At 43.6% G+C, this 24,288-nt stretch overlaps 1 protein-coding gene across 1 annotated transcript in view; it reads right to left on the reverse strand.

Annotated features, from left to right (window-relative positions):
- The window catches only part of CRHR2 (corticotropin releasing hormone receptor 2), a gene marked incomplete at both ends in the record, with an annotated part of 181,638 nt that extends 158,389 nt beyond the window's left edge, over positions 1–23,249 (reverse strand). The window contains 2 exons of the mRNA XM_082015500.1: positions 8,681–8,774; positions 23,184–23,249. Of these exons, the coding sequence (XP_081871626.1) occupies positions 8,681–8,774; positions 23,184–23,249 (160 nt within the window). The remainder of the gene's footprint in view (positions 1–8,680; positions 8,775–23,183) is intronic.
- Between the last annotated feature and the right edge of the window lie 1,039 nt (positions 23,250–24,288).

Genomic DNA, 24,288 nt, shown 5'->3' on the forward strand with positions numbered 1-24,288 from the left:
GACCCATGTGCAGGACCTTGCACTTGGCCTTGTTGAACCTCATGAGGTTCCCATGGGCCCAACTCTCAAGCCTGTCCAGGTCCCTCTGGATGGCATCCCTTCCCTCCAGCGTGTCGACCGCACCACACAGCTTGGTGTCATCAGCAAACTTGCTGAGGGTGCACTCAATGCCACTGTCCATGTCACCAAAAAAGATGTTGGACAATACTGGTCCCAATACCAACCTGAGGAACACCACTCATCACTGGTCTCCACTTGGACATCAAGCTGTTGACCACAACTCTGAGTGCTTCCATCCAGCCAATTCCTTATCCAGCAAGAGGTGCATCTGTCAAATCCATGTGTCTCCAATTTAGATGTCACGTGGGACCATGTCAAATGCTTTGCACAAGTCCAAGTAGATGATGTCAGTCACTCTTCCCTTATCCATCAACGCTGCAACCCTGTCTTAGAGGTCACCAAATTTGCCAGGCATGATTTTCCCTTAGTGAAACTATGTTGGCTGTCACCAATCACCTCCTTATTTTCCACGTGCCTTAGCATAGTCTCCAGGAGGATCTGCTCCATGATCTTGCTAGGCACAGAGGTGAGACTGACTGGCCTGTACTTCCCTGGGTCCTCCTTTTTTCCCTTTTTAAAAATAGGGGTTATGTTTCCCCCTTTCCAGTCAGTGGGAACTTTACCAGATTGCCACAACTTCTCACAACACTATATGATGTATAGTGGCTTAGCAACTTTATCCACCAGTTCCCTCGGGACCCACAGATGCATCTCATCAGATCCCATTGTACTTGTGCACCTCCAGGTTCCTTACATAGTCTCGAACCCTAGATTTAGACTATCTCAGACTAGATATTAGGAAAAATTTCTTTACTAAGAGAGTGGTCAAACACTGGAACAGGCTGCCCAGAGAGGTGGTGGAGTCACCATCACTAGAAGTATTCAAAAAATGTGTGGACATGGCACTTCAGGACATGGTTTAGTGGGCATGGTGGTGTTGGGTTGATGGTTGGACTTGATGATCTTGAAGGTCTTTTCCAACCTTAATGATTCTGTGATTCCATGATTCTGTGATTCCTACAGTGGGTGGTTCTTCATTCTCCTAGTCCCTACCTTTGCATTCTGCGACTCAAGCAGTGTGGCTTGAGCATTTGCTTAAATGCTCAACATCTAATTCAACTCATCTAGTTCACCTAGTGCAGTCAATGGAGATCTAAGGAAGGATTCAGATGGCCACACATAGGCACCTCGTGCCACTAGTGCCCTGAGATCTCTCTCCAGGCAGCAGCAGCTATTCTAAGGGGCACAAGATTCTTGTAGATTGTGTCGTATCTGCTAGCCCTGCAGGTCTTGGTCACCCTAAAGCATCTCAAAGGGCACTGGGCACTGATGTGAAGGCAACTAAACCCCATTCCACTGGCAATAATGGGAGCTCAGACTTACATGTAAACACAAATATTCCAATGTGTAACGTGTGAGATAAGTCCCACCCTATGAATCCATGAGACCCCCAGTAACAATGCAGTGGCTCCACATGTAAACACAAATATTCCAATGTGTAATGTGTGAGATAAGTCCCACCCTATGAATCCATGAGACCCTCAGTAACAATGCAATGGCTCCTACTAACATTTCAGGTATTAGCTTTTGCTCTGAACCTCCAGGTGCAGTCCCACCTGCCTGGTTCACAGAGGTGACCTCCATACATGAATTAAGCATAAATGACCCAATCCAGCCTGTATTCACATCAAATCAGGATAGTGGTATTACAACCAGCACAGAAAGCCATACTAAAAGATCTGCAAGCCCCAGATGGTCACACCTGTCTGATCTGCAGAGATTCATGATCAGTAGAAGTCCCAATCAGACATAAAGAGTGAACCAAGGGAAAAATCTAACCAGGTAGTCAACTCTTGTTTACTAAGCTTTGAAATGAACAACTTAACACTGATTATCTTTCAATAAGACAAATGTCCTTTATAATAGGCATGGAGATTACCTTGAGAAAAGTCCTGTGTTGCTTCTGGGTTACAAATTGAAACAATACAAAGAATCTGTATGAAAAAGAAAGTCTTCTAGCCACAGATGAGAGAATCCTTTCCAGTAAAGTAGCACAGATAATTCCTCCATAAACAAAATCTAGAAAGTTCGTATTTTGTTTGAATTAAGCTCCAAGAAAACAGAATCATTGAAAAATTAAATCATTCACAGTCTGCAAGGTCCACTATTTCACAATATTTACAAAGCCTTGTTTAGAGACTTGTGCCATGTTCACAGAGGCAGATCTGTCTGGGGACAACATCAAAACAAAAAATGACAGAAATCAAAGCATTGTACTGTACTGTACAGCTTCAAGGTGGCAGAAACACTGTACAAGCACAGCATCAAGCCTTCAATCTCTTTCTTATCAAAATGATGGGGAATAATTTTCTGAAAAATGAACTTGACAGTTTTTAATGTTTGAAATTAAGCTTTACAATCATTTACTTTTTTTGTCCATGAGTATTTCAAATTAAAGTTAAGATAAATGTAATCTATAAAATAGTGATAAAATTAAGTTACATATTCAATTGGTTCCCCAAAGAATTCTTTCAAAAAAACTTCATTTCAACAAGAAATCCACATTTGAGGATTCTAAAACCTAGAAACCACAAACATATACATTTACTTCTCCCAGTACACACACACATACCCGTATTTACTTCGTAGTTACGTACTTTTCATAGCTGGAAACAGAACCAGATCCATAACATTGATGCAGTATTCAAAGGTCTGAAGAAACCCTTATGTACATGTTTGGGTTTTTTTTGTCATAGAGGGACCACTTTTGCACCTTAAGCTCACTGATTTAGGCTTGAATGACAAAGATCGCACAGCAGTTGAGCATAAGGCTACCTGTAGTTGGTTTACATGAGACCTCTAGGCAAGAAGACGTCTTTGGTAGATCAACATCGATAGTCATATTAAGAAGTTATTATCCGAAGTGTGACAGTGACCAGAGAGGAATTTGATTCATTCTTCAGAATGGCATAAGATTTCATAAATCCTTCTCTTGATTGAACCTTGCTTTGGCCAGTTGTGACTGACCGATAAACCCCTAGAATGGAAGAAAGCTCAGAAGAGACAGGCAGAGGTGCTGTGCCCATGGAGGTCAGGGAAATCATGTAGGGTGTGACTGACCACAGCTGTTGCAAAGAAGCTGACTTTATCTCAACACAAAGGGGACCAGGGGGTGGCCTTTGATTTAGATAAACAGCTATCAACAGTTGAGTGGATCAGCTGGTGGTGTAAATGTTTCTCCCTGAGTCCATTAAAAGGCTGTGAATGTCTCCCTGAGTTAGCCAGACCAGCATGGGGGGGAGTGCATACATGGCTCAGCCCAACAGAGACTATGAAACCTAAACAGTTAACAGAAGAGTTCTGAAGAGTGCAGTGGGCTTGAGCTGGCATCAAGCTATGTATTCATTCCCAGCGATGGGGGATATGCAGTGTCGTGATGGTGAGCTTATTAAGGACACCAGTAATGAGGATCATACTGGTATTGTGATTGAACTGTGTATTGCAATTGTTAGATTTTTGTAAGTCTAACTTACTATACTGTACTATATACATAGACACATCTATATATTTAGGCATATATATAGTCTACATATGCAGACATATATAGACTATACTGTATTGTCTTATCTGTATATTTTATATCACTTTTCTAAATCCGATCAAATATCTTCCAATAAGTAAATTTTTCATTAAACATCATACCCTCTACACGTGGAATATTTAAAAGAACCTGGTCAGAAGGTATTGGACTCTGACGCCAATGCCTGTCCAGGAGAAATAGTGCAGACATGTCAGATGTGTTGGATGAGATTCTGCATGGGGCCTATAAGAGTATACTGCTTTTTAGTTGGCATAAATTTCTTCACAGTAGCTTGTATGGGGCTGTGTTTTGGATTTGTGATGAAAATGGTGTTGATAACACAGGGCTGTTTTCATTATTGCTGAGCAGTGCTGACACAGCATCAAGGCCTTTTGCGCTTCTCACATCATCCCACCAGCGAGGAGGCTGGGGGTGCACAACAAACTGGGAGGGGACACAGCCGGGACAAATGACCCCAACTGACCAAAGGGATATTCCATACCATATGATGTCATGTGCAGCATATAAAACTGGGGATGAAGAAGAAGAAAGGGGATGACGTTCGGAGTAATGGCATTTGTCTTCCCAAGTAACCATCACGTGTGATGGAGCCCTGCTTTCCTGGGGATGGCTGAACACCTGCCTGCCAAAGGGAAGTGGTGAATTAATTCCTGGTTTTGCTTTGCTTGCATGCACGGCTTTTGCTTTACCTAGTGAAATTTTTTTATCTCAACCCACAAGTTTTCTTACTTTTATCCTTCTGATTCTGTTCCCTGTCCTACAGGGGGGGAGTAAGAAAATGGCTGTATGGTGCTTAGCTGCCTACCAGGGTTATACTATGACAAAGGGGTTTGACAAAGAGGTGTAAGAATGAATAAGAAAAGGAAACCACTTTTCATACCTACCCAGTTTTGTGCTATTGTAAGTGCTGGAGAAGCCTCTAGTATAAGACACTGTCCCAGCAGTGAAATTATGTGAAATTATTAAACAGGGGAAATTATGCAATCTCCAAGCGACGTCAGGTTAGTTGGAGACTTGACTAGCATCTTTGAGGAGCTGTGTGTTGGAATCCATCGCTGGACACATTCCTCCCACATCCACCAGCATGTTCCTTAAACCAGAGCTTCCCCAGAGACTTGAGAAAACATCAGAGTAGTATAAGCCAGAATTTGTAAGGTGGAATCCTGCACTACTCAGAATCAGGAGATTCACACCACTTCTGTGAGACAAAAGTCTTTCACCGTATTACAGTGACCAAAAAGAGGGCAAGGAACTAATCCCCACCTCAAGACAATCCAGTCACCAGGGGGAACAAACCATTTTTGCTTTCAGTGAATCCCAGGACTTCATGAAATAAAATGCATAACATCTAATCTACTGTCTCTTCTTTATTGGGTTGTCTGAATAGCCTTATAAATGCAAATTACAACCTTCAAAGCGACTGAAGGGTAAGAAAGAGACGGAATATAAAGAATGTAATTCTTATAGTAATACAATCAATACAGTAGCACTGGCCATCCACCTTCTGGTTTATTTTTTGGACAAAATTCCTGTTTTCAGAAGAATCACCTTTTGACGAGGTCTTAAAGATTGTGTGGCCAAACATGTCGATGGACCAAAAAGTGAGATCAAAAGACTTCCATGGAGATCAAAAGTGAGTAGGATCAGATGTGAGTCAAGACTTTTAGCTTCTAGTGGAAACACATAAGATGGGAAGGTCAAAGGATGTGAAAGGAAGCATGACAAAACCCATGGAATATCAGTGTGAACTCAGGACCCACTTCTTCTAGGTTCCCATTAAAAATCAAGGTATAACTCAGTGCATGTATCATGCAGATATATAGAATTACAGTCATTCGGTCATCCTGCATATTACTATAATTGTAGCCAAACCATATCAGGTGATTACAACATCGGGAACATCTTCAGCTGAGTAACTGTAGAAAAATCCTGCCATTTCAACCAATTCCTCGTACATGTGAAAGCAAAGTAATAATTAAATAAAATTCTTCTTCAGGTCCACAAATAAAATCATGCATTCCTATCAAGCTCAAAAGCTGCACCCAAGCAATCATGAAGGTGCCATCCAGGAAAATTTCCTTGCCATTTCAAGGAAACAACACCCAAAAGAGCGAGTGAGTTATCCTACCTTCCACCTCTGAAAAAGTACTGCATGGTTTAAATCACTTCAGACTGAATTTACAATGTCATTCACTCAGCAATTCGGTGAAATTACACATACATGAAATCCTCAAAAGCATTTTATGCCATCTGTTTGGGATACTTAGTGTGAACATATTTGGGGGGTGAAGTTAGTAATTATAGGGGGAGGAAATTAACATATTGGACTAATTAACAGCATCTTCTGGAAAAGAGACAAGGAAGATAACCATTATAAAACTTTCATGATTACTGTTCTCCCACCTATAAATAAAGATTGTTCAATATGGCTCTCTTTGGGGATTTTTTGTTGATTTTTTCCTGCTTCTAAAAGATGGTATCTGCACTGTGTCAAAAAATGTGAGCCAGATAAAAGAATCAGACATTGCAGACTACGGTCTGGTTCCATGCTGCTGAATGGAGCACACCAATGTTCCAATGTGATATCTCCTTATTGCTACGACAGTTCAAAATGAAGGATCCACATAGCTCACCTAATTTTGGACATCAAAAAATTAGTGTAGACTTAGTCACAGGAGATTGTTATCCTTGGATGCTTTTAAAGAAAAACTGTTTAATTTCTGTTCCATTTTGGTTCCTAGTTAGGATGAAATCATGCTTTGGACTTTAACTGTACCAACTAGAACTTTACTGACTATGAAGAGGAGATCACTATATTGTAGACCTCCATTTTAAGTGAGAAGACTCATAGCTGAATAGTACAGACTTTTTTGAAGATCCTGCAGTTGTCATGGAAGACAAAAGGAAGATGTAGTGGTTAGAAGCACCATGTTGGTGATCCACCACATCAAGAAAAGTACATCAGCCCATGCTAAGCAAAACATTGATTTTTTGTGCCTAGTATGTCCCAAAGTTCACTTCATGCTTATGTTTGAGTCTGGGCTTATGTCCAGCCTGTCTAAACATGAATCAACTTTGGGTTTTACTATATGTATAAGCCCCTGCTCAAAGCAGAGTACAGGTTCATAGGATTTTGAAGCATGCTACAGAAATGTCACAAACATTATGGGAAGGTATGGTCTAGAAAAGCTGCATGTTGGATTGTCTCTATATAACAATCAAGTTTCATTAATTTCAGAGCAGTGCTTTACCTTTTTGATCAGTGATACCTTACAATGATAGTGCAATAGAAGAGAGGCTTCTGCGACTTCTCTCCTCCCTTTTCATATTAAAATACTATTACAGTAGTTGCACTCAGACTGAGAAAATGCCCTGTGTTCATGCATCATGTAAATAGCCCAGAAAACTATTTTTTGTCAACAATTGAGAAGTAAATTGTTTGCCAGCTTCTAAGACAGCCTGGTGTGAAATTTGTTTTTTTGCAGTAGAAGCTCTGGATGAGGAAAAATACATTATGAATTAATGACAAGTTTTACAACAATACTTACAAAAGAAAGGTCCAAAATTATGGAAGGTTTCACAGAACCTCATCTATCTTTTCTTTGTTTCCAGTTACAGAACGCAATAGATGTCATTAAAATTTATACAAGCAAATATACCACATGAGGCAGAGTTGCTCCCTGGAACACAATGGCACAGGCTGCAGAGCTCAGGCTAGATTCATAATACAGGTCAACACACCCATTTATATGCAAATTAAAAGTCAGTGAAGGCAACACAACTTTCAAACTTCAGTCTGATCAGCTTATCTAGATCAGCTTATTGTCCTTAAGGAACTGATATAGTCAGAGTAAACCACAACTGATACGATGTATCATACAGAAAGATTTTTTTCTTCCTTGTGCATTTCCTTTGTCATTTCTCAGGGCTGGAGAACTGGCTGAATGATAATATCTACATTATTACAAGATATTTTAAACTTCTCCCTCCATGAAGATTTTTCAGGGGAAAGAGAAGCGAGGGGGAAAGAAACAATCCTACTTTTTCCCCCAGTAGCATCACCCATTGCAGCACATACTCCCCAGTCACCCTGCAGAGGAGTGGCTCTCCCACTTTTGAAGCAAAGCTGGATCCAGTTTGACATCTCTTACAATATCATTTTTGTGCTAGTGCATTTTAGCCAAGAATCAAGCACATGAATCAGTGCTTTGCTCTGCTTTCAAAAACTGATGTGAGGAAAGCAAAGGCACCATATCCCCCTCAATCCTTCCTGCTGTCTGCCCTTTGCCTTCTAGAGAGTGTGTGATATTCCCTTTACCCCACTGCCAGTGCCCCTAAGTGCCCCTACCCTATCTCTCTCCCAGAAAAGTCTTCTGTCCATACCTAAAAAGTTAGAATCAGGATTTAGAAACTTGATGGTGGGATCGGGAAAGAGAAATGGTAAAGGTCTGCAGTTAAACATATGTACTGTGTTCTCATTTGAAGGACTGGTGTTTTTCATGGTAAATATTCCATTTATCTGGATGAAAATGTCCAAGGTTCATCCCTAGCTTGTATCAGCTGTCAATCTGGTCAGAGCACCCCATTTTCTACAACGAATGCCACACAAGGGCTGGATTTTACTAGTAAATCTACCTGTCTTTGCCTACCCATCCTGGATGTCCCACGCTGCACTTGGAGGAATGCAGACAGCCTTAGGCAATGAGTCTAGACCAGCATGGATAGAGACAATTTAACAGCACTGACCTTCAACTACCATATCAGTTGGTGAGTACAGACAGCTTAATGATTAAGTTATAAAAAAGGGCTGCCATTATTAGTTCACCTGAAGTTCTTTCCAGGTGTGCAAAATTCAAAGCTTTCTTTCCATGTCACACCATTGTACGTTGCTGCCAATGAAAACACAAGGCTGGAGGCACTATGTTTATCTCAGCAGGAAAAGATGTTCCTGGAGCAAGGACACTTTGAAAACAGATCCTACAGTAACAGGAAGCCAACAAGAAATGAAGAAATAAATACCTGTGACATTGGTGCGGGCTGACAAAGCTTCACAGTACTTTTCCAGTAGAACAGACAAGGGCAGATTCACAGAAGACTCACAGTGGAGAACTATCTGGATGGACAGACAGAAACAAAACAAACAGTAAAGCAGCAGCACAGGATAGGTTTTCTCATTCATGAGTACAACAATCCACAGAACTTTTATAGCAGTTCCCATTCATAACTGGTTCAGGTACAGACATCCCCTCATCACAGAGAAGATTTATGGTTATACTTGCTTAGCTCCATGACACCAGATGGCATTCATCTGACTAAATGTAGGCATCTACAAATGATGGTATCTATCTACAAATCTATCCTGGACCTCTTCTTGTAGGAGCTAGTCACTAGCATTAGCAAAGCTCAGGACACAGTTTTTCTCATCTAAAATTAGATAGCCAAAATAGAGAAAGTGAACGACATCCCATTAAAGATCATGTGTGAAATTTTTCTCAACTAACTTTTAACAGCTATATGGCTGCTAAAGATCCTTACACAGTCAAAAGAGACAGGAATTGGCAAAGGGCAATTCAGAAGGCTTGAGGAAAGTGCTTCTATGGACTGTATAGGGAAAGTAGGCATCCCTGTAAGGCAATCCTTGGCTCATGTTAGCCAGTAAAAAAGATAAAAAGACATGAGTTTCTGACCTTCAGAATTCAGAGTGCTGAGCCCTCCACTGAGGGCAAATGCTAGCGAGGAAGAGAGCAGTAATATCAACATGGGCACGTCAGGAAAGCTGCAGGTTCAGTACAGGATAATAGTACATTTCCAAGTAGATTTTAGGAAATATATATAGAGTTGAATCCAAGGAATATGTTGTCATTTTCACACTTGAAAAAAAAAACCAAAAACTGAAGTGCCCACTGCAGACAGAGAAGATCACAGAACTGTACATCTCAATGTACAGCTGAGTTGGGATACTGCTTGGAGCAAGAGAAGTTCTTGAAAGTCTTTTAAGAAAGGCAGAACTAAATGGGGTAAGAAAACTCAGGAGTGACATCCTCAAGATGCCTTTGCTTTTCTATGTATGCAGAATGACTCTACCGTAACACAAAAAGCTTTTGCTCAGGGAAATGACCATACTCCTTGAATGTTGATGTTACATTTCAGTGCTTTAAGATGTGTTGAGTGATGCGGAACCCTTTTTATGTCACTGAATTCCCTGTCACTTAATAAGAAGTGGAGTAAATGATCATGACAATAAAATTCATCAGCAACGTTGGTCTCTAAAGAAGAACTACTCTTTGTACAATACCATTTCTATCTATTTCTCACTCTGCTGTTATTTTACAGAATGGGAAGTCTTGAAATACAAACAAAAGCCTTTCTCAGAATTCATTCTTTTCAAATAAACACTACGAAGCTGCTGTTTCTTGTCCAAGGAGACTCAAACTCCTGCTTCCCATAGCAAAGCCTCTCAGGGTACCGAGCATGCATGGTCAGGTCAAGGAGATAGAGAAAGGCAATGGCTCTGTTCTGCAGACAGGGCAGGTGCCATCTTACAAGGCACAGAACTCCAGCCGAGCCTGCCAGAGAGCAGACTCTGTAGTGGTCATGTCAGAGCCAGCCACGAGAGCTGACATAGCAGAGGCGTTTCTGCCCGTCTCTGCCTCTGCCCCTCTGCTCCCTCACAGGCCAGAGCACCGTCTCACTTCAAAGAAGAAACCTGAGACATCTCCACGTACTGTAAATACACCGCATGTTCAGCTGTCCGCTTCGTAAGGGGACGGGAAAGAACAGACAGAGGTCAAGTTTAGCACAGCATGTGTAGTAACAAGAAAGGTTAAATGTCACGTTTGCTTTAGGGTCAACTTAGGTTCATTTGGCTAGAGGGAAAAGCGCCTTCCACATATTACGTTACTTTTGCTTTCATTTTCACTCCACTTACCACAGTGAACAACCTTCTTGTGTGTGATACTTTTTAAAAATTGCAGACAAACCCCAAAAGCCTAAAAAACCCTCCTAAAATAATAAAGAACAGCAAAAAAAGAAACATTAAAATAATGTAAAATTTTAAAGATAAATAATTGGGCCTGTGACTGTGTATATATTTTGAAATACTAGTTATTACTCAAACCGCATTTCTCTTAAGACAGCTATTACTCCATGACCTCTTCCCACCAAATCAGTTCTACTTTTACCTGAAACATGCACAGAAATGTCTACCTTAATTTCTCTGAGCTACTGTGGACATTTATAAACAAACAAAAATAATGCACTGAGCCAAAGATTAAGGTGAAGAGGAGTCCTTTACTTTCTAAAGAAGGGGCACCAATTAGTAGTCTGCAGGCCACTTCTGACTCTTCAGAACAATACATGGAGCCTTTGGTCAACTTCCTGTTCAGATCTGAGGGGACTTTCAGAAAAGGAGTGGATGAATTGTTTTAGTGCGTCACTGTCTGCGTCTCTCATGGTCATTTCGTTTGACCTTGACCGTTGGCCATGGTCACTGCTCTTCATTAATCCATGAAAGGTCTTCATCTCTGTCAGAAGGCATGCAACTATGAGACTCAATCAGAGGAACTCACCATAAGATCACCCCTAGATATGGGAAGGGCATATGAAAAGGGCAACAACCTCAGAGAGAGTAGCTCTCTAACTCTTCTAACAATGTAATGTTACGTTACGTTATGTTGTTAGAAGTTGCAAGGCACTAACATGAGTGTGTATGCCTCTGAAAACAGAAGGGCTCCAATCTTGCAAACATCTATCGATGCATAATTTGTTCTTTGTCACACAAGTACTCTCATAAATTACTAAAATGAAGTCATAAAAACACATATGCAACACTATATGATATATGTAACTTACCTCAGTGGATCCATATGGAAAGCTCTGGACTTAGACAAATATCTGATCCATCACAGTCTTCCCTTCCCTCAGTTCCTACCAGAATTTGTGATTATTTCATACAGATTCAACAGGACTTGTAACTTACATTTGAAAACAGTTAACACAGAGTCCTGGTCTGAAAGATTATTGTGTTCCTCTAAGTTGTGATATATATGCACATAAAACAGATGAACACTGGTACTGTAATTCACCTGCATTGGAGGTTGTTTTCTGCTCTCAAACATGTAAGGAATGGCTAGAGCAACATAAACAAGCCCCCAGAGCTATGAATAGGATCCCAAACTGTCAATATAGACATGGGCTACCACAGATATACAATGGCCAGCATCCTGTAAGGTTAAGTATCTAGGAATAAGAAGCAGCAGAGCGGGTGAAGTCGGCAGGACTGAAAACGGAAGGGAAGAGTCGAAGTGGAAAAGGATGACACATGACAGTGCAACATTTATTGCCAAGCTGGGGGAGGGAAGCTCGGGAGGCAGCGAACGTGGCCAAACATGGACAGATGCATACACTCCGCTCTCCCACTATCACATAAGAATTCCCAGATACCATATTCCAGTTGTCTTATAAAAGCCAGCTTTTTGAAAAAGCTGTTACGCCTCCCTGTAAAACATCTGCTGGTGGCATGCTGAGCAAAAGCAGAGGTGCTGACATCTGGGACAGTCTCAAAGTAACAGAGCAAAAATTCTCCCTTTCAAAAAAATGTAGTATGAGGTCCTACAAAAATCCATCCTATAGAACTATAACAGCATCTCATCAGAAAGCCAGTCGCAGAAAAGCAGTGGCATTTCTCTCAAATAGTTCAGATTTCAAAGTAGAGAGAGCCACAGCTTAGCTGATCACCAAGGGATTCCTTTGCAATTCACGAAGAGAAGCACGAATTTTTCAGGTGCAGTTCATCTGCCATGCTTTAAATCTCCACTGACTGTGTCTCACCCACTGTAAGGACAGAATGACTTACATGAATCCTTTCTAAATTTTCTTTAGACGCTATATACAAAAGGAGACGTCAAAATACTCTTAGAGGTGATGGCTACAGAACACAAGAACACATCACCATCTTAGAAAAGTACCTGGAGTACTACTGTTTTCTTTTTTTTACTGAGCAAGATGAAGTGACCTTCCAACACCAAACAATTTTGTAGTTATCAACCACAAAACATGTGCTCAGCCTACAGTTGACAAGAGAAGGTTCCATGTCATGTCTCCATTGACACATGAAAATGAAGTCTCAGTCTAAACTAGCCATCTGTGCTCCTTATGAAGTCAAAGCACTTTCCCCTCATGAGTAGGCATCTATGGTAATGGCATACCCTTCATTTCTGAGAAGTAGCACTGCTGTTAATGCTCCTGCTGCACCTCCTCCCACGGGTTTCTGTAAAACATCTGGGAGTGCTGAGGCCTTGAATTCTATCTTGTATCAACATCAACAGTGCAGTGAAATAGCCTTCAGCACACAGAAAGCTGCTACTTCACAGTTTTGCCCCAGAACAAAAAAGAAGAAGAAGAAGAGGAAGAAGAAGAAAAAGATTAAAAAGAAAAGGAAAACCTATATTTAATTTTTAGTTCTTTAATTAGACAATTCAAATGAATTAATCTGAGAAATACCTCTGGCTCAGAGGTAACCTTATTAAGTTAAGATCTCTAAATGCACCATTTCTACAATGAGATCAGGTATTGACCTGAATGTTTGGGAAGGACTGTCTCAGAGAAGCAGTGCAATTAAATGTAAAAACAGTTTGTGTCCATAGAAGCTCAGTTTAGGGAAACAAATGCATCTAACTTCACCATGAAAACATAATTAGTGAAAGAGCTTGATGCAGCGAAATCACCGAATCACAGAATCACAGAATCATTAAGGAGAAGACCTGTAAGATCATCAGGTTCAACTGTCAACCCAACACCACCATGCCCACTAAACCATATCCTGAAGCGCCACATCCACACATTTTTTGAACACCTCCAGTGATGGTGACTCCACCACCTCCCTGGGCAGCCTGTTCCAATGCTTGACCACTCTCTCATTCAAGAAATTTTTCCTAGTATCTAGTCTAAACCTCCCCTGGAGCAACCTGAGGCCATTTCCTCTTGTCCTATCACTAGTTACTTGGGATAAGAGACCAACACGCACCTCACCACAACCCCCTTTCAGGGGTGTTCAGGTCATTGTAGAGAGTGATGAGGTCTCCCCTCAGCCTCCTCTTCTCCAGACTAAACAATCCCAGCTCCCTCAGCCGGTCCTTGTAAGACTTGTTCTCCAGACCCCTCACCAGCTTCGTTGCCCTTCTCTGGACATGCTCCAGCACCTCAATGCCCTTCTTGTCATGAGGGGCCCAACACTGAACACAGTATTCAAGGTGCGGCCTCACCAGTGCCGAGTACAGGGGCACCATCACTTCCCCGCTCCTGCTGGCCACACTATTTCTGGTACAGGCCAGGACGCTGTTGGCCTTCTTGGCCACCTGGGCACACTGCTGGCTCATGTTCAGCCGGCTGTCAACCAGCACCCCCAGGTCCTTTTCCGCAGGGCAGCTCTCCAGCCACTCCTCCCCAAGCCTGTAGCATTGCGTGGGGTCAAAGCAAATCCCACACCTCACTGTCAAAACCCATACCCTGTTTGAATACAGCTAGGCAGTTTCCAGGGCAAGTGGGCATCTGGCAAATTTTACAGGGGTTCCTGCCATCACCAGTACTTGTGTGTGAAAACAGATGCTTTGGGAAAAACACCAGGCATTCAGTGGAATGTACTTAATAACAAATGCCAACATTTATCTGAGAAGCTCTTTCTCCATAACAAGAGATGGCAATACATGGAAGAGAGTAAGAAGAGCCAGAATATTTGCCGACTACTAATCACCTGAAGGAATATGCACAATCAGGAGAGCGAAGAATGCTATTTAAAGAGGAAAACAGAGAACAGCCTAGGAAAGGAGGGGAAGGCCGTCTTTTCTGTGGCCAGGAGGGATTTATATTCACTGTCGTGTGGTTACTTCATACACAAGACGTATGCAAAAGAGATGGTTATTAAAGGACAATTCTAAGAGAGCCAGCATGGTGGAAATACTTTGCTTGTTGAAGAACCAAAAAAGGTCAGTCCTCTGCTTCAAGATATCTTTGGCCTTTCTCAGCTCAGTAACTTTGCTAGTGCAGCTGCATTTGGCAGTACACAATCGTTTGGCTCTGCTTCACCAGAAAAATAATTTCCATTTGTGATAGAAGGTCTAAATACAAGTTTTCACAGGAACCTGCAGCCTGAAACCTGAGCCAGCTAAGGTTACAGTAAAAGGAAAGACTGCTAGCACAGTTCAAGAAAAACAGTCTCCTTTTCAAGTCATTCTTCAGCTCTTTCAGCTCCCTGTCATTACTTGTCTCTAAGTTAATCCAAGTGGCTAGATAAAATAATGCTACTAGCTAGTGAACGCCAAATGATCCAGGAGACATTGCTCTATTATCTTAGAGACCAGCATGCATTCTGCAGGTCTTTCAGGAAGTCTGGAGAAAGACAATATAAATCTGCATGTAATGGGAAGTAGGACCTCAGTTCAACACAGCAACTAAACACATGCTCAGTTCTAAGCATGAAATTAAATTCATCTTTATTTAGAAATAAATTAAAAAAACCTCAAGCATCTGCTACACTGAGCCCACCACTGAACTTCACTGTTGTCTTTGAAACTTGGAGACCTGCCTCCATTAAGCATCTGCCTACATGCTCTGCTGAATAAGGGTGTAGAAGGGAGGTTCTTCATCCACTGAAAACCATGCATGTGCTAAGTGCCTTTCTGAGTCACAGCATACAAAGCAAAACTGTTTACGGCCACTCATGGGCTGGACTTGACCCCCCAAGTCTCCATGCCCTCCAAAAGCAACATGAGATATTAAAACGGAGCAAAGCAGCATTTAAATCATAGCTAGGCTGTCTTCACATAAAATTGTTTAATGGAAAGACTTTTCAATTTCATACCCTTGAAGAGTTTCATTCTTCGTTCCCCAAACCTGTGGATATCATATTCAGACTCTGGAAGGGGAGCAAGCCCTTCACAGCAGTGCTGCCTTCATATCTGCCCTTTTCCTACGTCTTCACACCAAACCTGTGACTAATTCTTCCCTACTCTTTCCTCCCAACTCACATTAGTATGAATCCCCTCCGCAGTTCAAATGTGATTCACCTCACCCACCTATTTCAGAAGGCATTGCTTTAGGCTCCCTAATATGCAGTGGAAGAAGGAAGCCCTATCAAGGAACAATCCATCACTTCTGCTTTAAACATGTACTTTAGGATGAGATGACTTCCGCACTGGAGAGGGAACACAGAGGGAATCCAGAGTAGCTCAAGTTTAAATGTCACATTTACCCAAATGAATGCCAGTATCTCAGCTACCTCTCCCAGGCAAACTTTTATCTATCTGAATAGTCTCTGCAAAGATCATTCACCCACCCATCATCATCACACTGCCCCTACACTTCAAGGTCTCCCTTCACAGGCTCTCCCAGTTCTAGTTCATCTAATGTGAGGTCCTAATCTTTGTTTTTCGGGTCTCTGCCAGCATGGTCACACCCAAAATAGGTAAAATACCATCTCCCATTTTGGATCAAGACTTTAATCAGCTAGTGATATCTACTCTCACTGTCCATGGAATGTCAACAATGGTACCTCTATATCCTCCATAACATGCTCCTTTGACCCAAGACTTCATGGTAGTTCACTGCTGATGACCAGTGTCACCTCACTGGCTCATTCTTAATTCTCTTTCTTTCCATCCATTGCTTCTTCCTCAAGCTGCCAACTCTGGGGCTGGAGCCTACCTTTAGTATTTGAAAAGCACATTATCACAGTGAAATTTAACTCCAAGACTGGAACAAGAGAAGGTCTAAAAACAGTCTTTCACTACCTGACGGGGAATTACAGAGGAGTCAGACTCTTTTCGGACATTGACAGCAAAGGGACAAAAGGCACGCATCATTGACAAGCTGCAGCAAGGGAAAATCTTACAGGACATGAAGAAAAAATTATGCACCATGGCAATGCCTGAGCACTGGAAAAGAGGTTCAGAGATGTTGTGAAATCTGCATCTTTGCAGACTTTCAACTGCAGTGAGGATAGATTGAACTGGACGAGGCTCTGAGCAACATGATCTGGCTTTGGAATTATCCCTGCTTTGAGAAGAAGGCTGGATAAGACACCTCTAGCAGTCCCTCCCCGCATAAATTATTTTTTCATTCCTTGATTCTAGGACATATAGGCCCTATGATAAAAAGAATAATATATAATAGTTACTCACAAACCCTTTTTATTTGCAATACTGTAATTAACAGTATACAGTCTGTATCTTGAACAATAATCAGCAATCTAGAGGCTTTGAGGTTTTTTCACTCATGTTTCTAATATTTTGGACTCTGTTCACTTAATCATAATTAAAATACTATACCAAATACTTGAAAACATATTTTTTAATTATTTTTATATTTCAAGATAAAATTTTTACTTTTTTTTTCTGTCTGAAGGAAAAAAAATACTGAATGTCTGACAAAACTTTAAAATATTCATAAAAAGGCACTTGTTTTGAGAAAGCAGGGGTTTGTTACACCTGGGAAACTCTCAAGTTTTAGATGGACTGAATAGCAGATCTCCCATCAGACAGGACACGAGTCAGGATGAGGAAAGATCCTCACTCCATCTGATTTGGAGCTTGCCTAGTCAAAACCCTTCCATGTGCTCTGAGACATCATTCTTGCCAGCCAGAAGGATAACCTTCTTCTCTGCTTTGAAAGAGTCAATCGACAACAGAAGGAGCAGACTGGTCCTTGGACATCCTTGCCTCCAAAACAAGGAAACAGCAGGAGCACAACCCTCCTCTAAGTAGCCCTGGGGACTGGAACTGAGAAAGCAGAAAGGTTACGCCTGTGATGGCCACACTACAAAGTGGCCACACTACAAAGATGGCCACTACAAAGCCAGCCACGGGTGCTGGCTCACGGGCTACCTCGCTGCTTCTGCTGGCATGAGCCTCCTGAAACGCAGGCTATGTCTGGGCTGTGGGAGTCTGCTCCTGCCACTCACGGGGAATCGATACTTCAGTCCGTGCTCCGAGACGCCCGCTAGCAGAGCCTGGCTGGCAGCCGCGCACACAACCTGCTTGGAGCCATCAGCACGCTTCCTTCTATTTGCTTTCGCCTTCTTCCCTCCTTCCTCCCAGAACTTCCTTTCCTCTGGAAAAGCCACCCCTGCTAGAGGACAGCACTCCCAAAACTAAGCACAGCGTGGAGATAACAGCACTCAGAAAGGCTCCTACGTCCCAGGAACCTGGGTAACAGCAAGAGAGATTATCCCATAGCTCCCAGAGGCAGGTGGCTCCTTTCCAGTTCTCTGGCACTTCAGCTACTATTACCAGGGCAAGGGTTTAGCATTGCAGTGAGGACAGCTAATGTATTTTAATCTCCATCTGCATTGCTCACTATTTACTTTCCCAGCATACACAACCCGGAGTGGATAGTTATTCAGCCAGGATTATGCAAAAGTTTATAGAGCTTTAATTAGTTTCACTTTCTTACAGCTCTGTTGAAGAAGTACTTTTCAGCTCTTGAAATACCAAATGGATTTTCTTTCTTATTTAGTGAAAACAAGCCACGTTTCTGTACAAACATGTGCCGTTTAATTGATCATTCCCTGAGAAGGACAGCTTCCAAGTTCTCCGCCCGTTGAGCTCCACAATAGAGGTGTCAATCTGGGGAACGAGACATGCATGGGCAGGAGCAGCACGCTCCCAGCACCTGACTCTCAACGTGGGCTCACTTGCTCAGCAGTGAGGTACTTGTGAGCCAGAGGTCAGGACGGGATGTTGAAAACCATCTCTGGGAACTGGCTTTCTCAGAACGCCACCGTCACTGCCACAGCACTTCCCAAATGGCACAGCCTTTGTCAAGATTGTGTTAGAGCCAGCAGAAATTCTGCTTCTGAGAGCCAACCCAAGTGGTCCCAGACCCAGAGAACTGATCAGTACTTACGAAAGCATGACACACTACATGTCAAAGAGCATTGCAATTATCCCCACACTGGCACCTGAAACTGGAAATGAAATTTTCATACATTTGGACATAAATAATGAAATTCAAGCAGCCATTCACCTGGAGGACAGTACTTGTTAGCTGACTGAGTGCAATGGTAAATGTCTAGTTTCTATTTGTCTTCTCTTGTAATAACAGCCGTAGCAAAATTTATCCAACTCTTCAGAGAAAAAATTAAAACACATAAAGCTCTTCACCCAACACTTGCCAGCTCAAATCAAAAATAGTTATTTTCAAAGCTATTAGGATTTTAAAAAAGGTTAGCAGTAAAAGAAAGTAATTCTGTATAAAGAAACAGTTTGATAAAGCAAACCAGCAGGAAGTGTTTAGTTGCCAAGGCTGGTTGCTATGAATAGGAAGATAAGGAGGCAAAGGCAACGTTTATGCAGTGCTTTGATCCATGTCATTGCGTGTCTACAGGAGGCAAGGAGGTGCCATGTGGCTCGCTGGACAGCTCCAGCTCTACATCCAAGAATTAACGTTTGCACTTTCATAGAATCATTTAGGTTGGAAAGGGCTTTAAGGGAGAACAGACTACATTTGGGAGTAAAACTTGTGTAGGTTAAAAGAAAGAAGGACATTCACATGATCAAGATTTGATCTGTTTCAATTTATAGACACAGAGTAGAAAAGTAAATTCCTGCAGAAATGTCATTTACTGGATAAAATTTTAATCTAAAGTAAACCATCTTTTCCCCAAAGCCTCCTTCTTGGGTTTGCAGTGCTGCAAACCTTAAAGTGACATAAACTAAAAAGGATCAAATTCAGCAGTGTGTGTCGCATGTTTTTACTGTCTACATTTACTCACCTCTCCCCTTCCCTAAAAAACAAAATCTGCAGAACTATTAAAAAAATCTAGATATGTGCAAGTATTTGTTCTAATATAATTTTTTTTAATATTTGGTTTACTAATATATAGGGCAAAATGAAAACAAAAAGAGAAGAGAAACACTCTTCCTTCAAAAGTTGATAGTATCCACTACCCTGCTTTTCTCATTGTGAATCTCCCAGATCATCACATCACCAGTGGGACCCCACAGTAATCTCTAGCACAAAGCAAGCTGATCGCTGAATTCATAGCAGTGAAGAGCTTGTCTTAGAGGAAAATGCCTCCCTCAGGCACTCATGGAGAGCCCTGATCAATGGGAGTACAGCATACTCCATCTAAGCTAATAAACCAAACAGTGCAAAGGTCTGTTTTAAGTACTTAATCATTTATACTGTCAAAGTTTTAGAATAGTTCCTGGCCACATTTTTGCCCCAAGCAGTCTGGTGGTATCTCAAAAGAGGTCTGGGAATGATCTGGGAGTTAGGCTGCACCATGAACCATTCTCAATGGACAGTTCGCACACAGTCTCCCCATTTTAGAAGCTGAAGGAGCTTAGTACTTACGGGCAAAAGCCATTCTCTGGCACTTGGCCTGAAGGCTGAAGAGCTGTACCAGCAACCTTAACGTACTAGTAGAGATACAACCTATGAGACTGAAACTAAACAACTATGCACCTGATAGCGCACACTCTGCAATGAGAACTCTGCACTGAATTCCTCCACCAGCTTCAGCAGAGGCATGAGAGAAGTGGGGCTGGCACAACTGCACTCTGGTTTGCAATGTGAAGGCCACAGAGTTTAGAGGACTTAATCATTATTTCTCAGCCGCCCTTGACAGAATAATAATATGTGAGCAGATGCCTTATATGAACAAAAGTTAAAGGTTGCTTTCTCTCTAGCTAAGGGCAGCTATGAATATCACTGAAACGTTTCACGGCAAAACTACCAGTCAGCCAACATCAGCCGTTCTCGCATACAACCACCTCCTTCAAACATCCAGTAATTACCACAAGTTGGCTACAGATTTAAACCCTGCCAAAGTTCTACACCAGGAAAAACTTCTCATGATGAGATGTTTATGCTGCATTAATTCACAGTAGGACTGAATTTTGGCAGTCACAGACCAGGAATATTATTTAACTTGTCACCACCGGCTGATGTACTCAAACTGCTCTGTTTGTTTTAACAGCTTCAGGAGAGCATATGAATTACAGCAAGCTTTGTTTTTGTTTTTGATGAATAATCCCCCCTCCTCCAAATTACGTGAGCTCAGCAAGGACTCTATATCAAAATGTCAAAAGAGTCATCTGCCTTTGTTTTATGGTTTGTTTGAGTTTTTTTCACATTCAAGTAAATGCATTTTCCCATGTATCATAGGTACAGAAACCCTTTAAGAGAACACAAAACTCAGAGCATGCTGTGCAAGTCTTCACCTTTTTGCTGACCAGCCCTGTGAAATCCAACAGTTCATTTGCATCAGCATTTTCATATGGAATATTTAATTCTGTACTAGAAAGTTGCCTCATTTCGTAAGTGTTGCAAACCTGCAGTTCCCATAAAACGCAATTGCTCAGCTGCTGTGAAAACTTAAGCTTCCTTAATCGCTTAAGGGCCTGCTCCCACAAGCAGCTATGCCTTTTCTCAAACCCACAAATGTGAATAGAGCCATTGACTTCGAGTCAACTTTCAAGTGTTTTCAAGTTGAACAGGAACTTAAGAGCTTTGGATTTGAGCCAAAGTTTTAAAATATTGCTCTTAAGCTTCTTGGTGCAAAGTCTTGTCCAGCTGTAAAGCAGAGAGAGATTTACCAACAACATTTGCAGATGAAAACATACCCCAAAAGAAAAGTAAAAGCTCTGCTTTTGCTACAACTGCAGCAACAAAAGATGTTCTATACATGAGGCTGAAGATCATCTTCCAACACGTTACCTCCACATACCGCACAGACGTACACGAGTCGGTATCAGACACAAGTATGCTGCATCCAAACAAGCTCCTTGGAATACGCTCCAAGTACGTTTCTCTCAGACTAAAGGCATTTTATGGAAACTTGACATTTTGATTCTTAATCTGTGCTACTTTCTTTCTTTCTTTCTTTTAAGGCAGCTGTTTTGTTTTTAAAGCAGCAATCCAACTACCAACATTTACAGGGGAAAACTGTGCATAGATTGTATCTACAGGGGACACACATTTTTTGATTCATTGAAAAGAATTAGTCCGGCAACTCTCAGTACCTGGGTACTTTTGAAAACCTCACTGGCAAGACGTTCCCCTCTCTAAACATAAACTGAAATATTTTTATGGGCCAAAAGAAATCAGTAAGGGAAAACCTAGCCTGGAAGAGAAGAGGGACTAAGAAACAAAGATTTGGAAGAACTGGTTTGGGATTGAAAACAGCAAGTGTGTATGCCACTCTGATCCCAGGTGCACTGATCTCTGACTGGGGAAAAAGACATTGACAGAGCTAAGAAAATATCCTCTGTCTTCTAGGAAAGCTACTGCAAAGCTTTTAACATTAAACTGTTGATTGCCTTTGGAGCCTTTTGTTTTCCCAGACCTGGCTTCCTGCTATTTTTTGTTGTAAATTAGAGAGGGGAAAAAAAAAAAGACAAAAAAAAAAAAAAGAACATAAGGAAATAGAACAGATTTTCTTTCTTTATCAAAGGCAATGTTAAAGATGGGCCAATTCCGCTGCTGTCCAGAAGGATCACTGCCACTTTTTTAATGCTGTGGGAAGAGCCTTTAAAAATTCTGTGGGAGATCAATGCACCTCCTGCTTAATCTCTCACATTTGTATTGCAAGTATCACTTACCACACTTAAAACTATCACTTAAAACAAACAAGCTACCAAAGAAGTCAGTCTGACTTAGGAGTGTGGGCTGGGAAAGCTGTTTTAAGCACAGTCGGGACTGTTTTACGGCCAGGACACAGGCCAATCTCATCTCCACCTCACCCCAGCATCACCCAGGGAGAAGCTTGTGATGAAGAAGGACCACGAGGAAAATCCTCCCTTACATTTTGTTCAAGAGATTCTCAGAGCAAACACTTGGACGGATGCATGGGCTGCGCCCTGCCCTTCGCCGCCGCTGCTTGCTGATCCCTGCAGTGACAGAGCAACTGATGCTGAGCCCATGCCGTGAGGAGAGGGACCAGGGCAAGAGGCTGGGGACAACGGGCACCAGACATGGCCACCCACTGCCCCGCTGAACTGGGCGGTGTCAGGAAAACCCCTTTCCTCTGGCGCAGGGAGCTGCGGCCCCAGTGGGTCCCTGTGGTGGACCTTCTCTGGCAGGAAAGGGGATGGGGAGGTGGCTGCTTCACAGAGAAGGGGAGACCACGAAGGGCCATGGTTAAGCCCAGGGCTCTGAGGGGACCCAGGGGTGAGCGGTCATGCGGTGTTTCAGCGCCTGGAGACGGGCGGGACCGGCGAGGGAGCGGGTAACGGTCCCCGGACGGGGTCTCTCAGGGCCCGGGGATGGACGGCACCTGGGAGGGAGCCGGTAACGGCCACCCGGTCGGCGCGCCTCAGAGCCCGGGAACGGGCGGGACGCGTGAGGGAGCGGGTAACGGCCGCCGGGACGGGTCCCTCAGCAGCTGCAGGCGGGCGGGACCTGTGGGGCACCGGGCCACAACCCCCGTGCCCTCAGAGACCGAGTGGGTTCCCCGCGGCAGTGGGGCGTCCCCCGCCCTCCCTCCCTGCCCCCGCGCCACCCCTTCCCCGGTCTCGGCACTTACGGGCAAGAGCAGGAGCGCGGCGGCCGCCGCCGCCGGGAGGCTGCGCTGCGGCGCCCGCCCCGCCATGGGGCCGGCGGGGCTGGGGGGGGGTCTCCCCGGGGGCCGGCGCTGCCCGCTCAGCCGGAGCCTCCGCGCTGCCCCGGCGCTGGCATCTCCCCCCCGCTGCCGCCCTTGACCCCTGCCCGCCGCCGAGGAGCCAGCCCCGGCGCCGCCGGCGCGTCCCAGGGCAAACCCCCGGGAGGGAGGGAGGGAGGGAGCCGGGCGCGGGAGCCAAGCCCGCCCTCCGCCCAGGGCGCCTCGGGGATGGGGGCGGCTGGGGGCGCCCCGGGGGAGCGCGACCCTCAAAGCCTCCCGAAGCAAGGGGCCCTTCCTCTCCCCCTACACTGAGTGCAAGAGCGATCCCCCCCGCCCCGGTCTGCCAGGCAAGGGGTGCGATAGGGACTTCACTGCCCACAGTCCTGCAGAAGCAGCGGGGTCATCCCCTCCCCGAGCACTGAGTGGAATGGAGATCCCTTTCCGCAAGCCCTGGGTGCAATGGGGACGCCTTCCACACAAGTCTCCACAAATAACGGGGATCCTCCTCCACCCCATCCCCATGTCTTGGGGATTCCACTGCCTCCAAGTTTCCAGGAACAAGAGGATTCCCCCTGCCTGGGCTCTAGGTGCAATGGGTACCCCTTTCCAAAATTAGGTGCAATGCAGACAGAGCCCCCAATCCTCCAGGAGCAATAAGAATCCCCTCACCACCACCTCCTCCCACCAGGCATTAGGTGCAATGTTACTTCCATTGCTTGTAAACTTTCAGGAGCAACGTGTTTCCCCCACTGCCCAGGCACAAAGTGCATCGTGGATCCCCTACAAGCCTCGCGAAGGAAGGGGGAATCCTTCCTGACGCCATGTGCAATGTGAACCATCTGCCAGTCCTCCAGGAGTAAGGGGACACCCCCCCAGCCCTAGATGCAATGTTACTAGGTGCAGTGAGGACCTCCACCTCCAAGATAATGAGGAGCAAGTCTCCAGGCTTTCTGGGTACCTCAGGGGCAAAAGGATTCCAGGCTGTTGGTCACCAAATTCATCAGCACGCCTTCCTCCAAACCTCCAAGCC

Source organism: Phaethon aethereus (assembly GCF_964289735.1).
Source record: "Phaethon aethereus genome assembly, chromosome: 2".
In the NCBI taxonomy this organism is placed as follows: Eukaryota; Metazoa; Chordata; class Aves; order Phaethontiformes; family Phaethontidae; genus Phaethon; species Phaethon aethereus.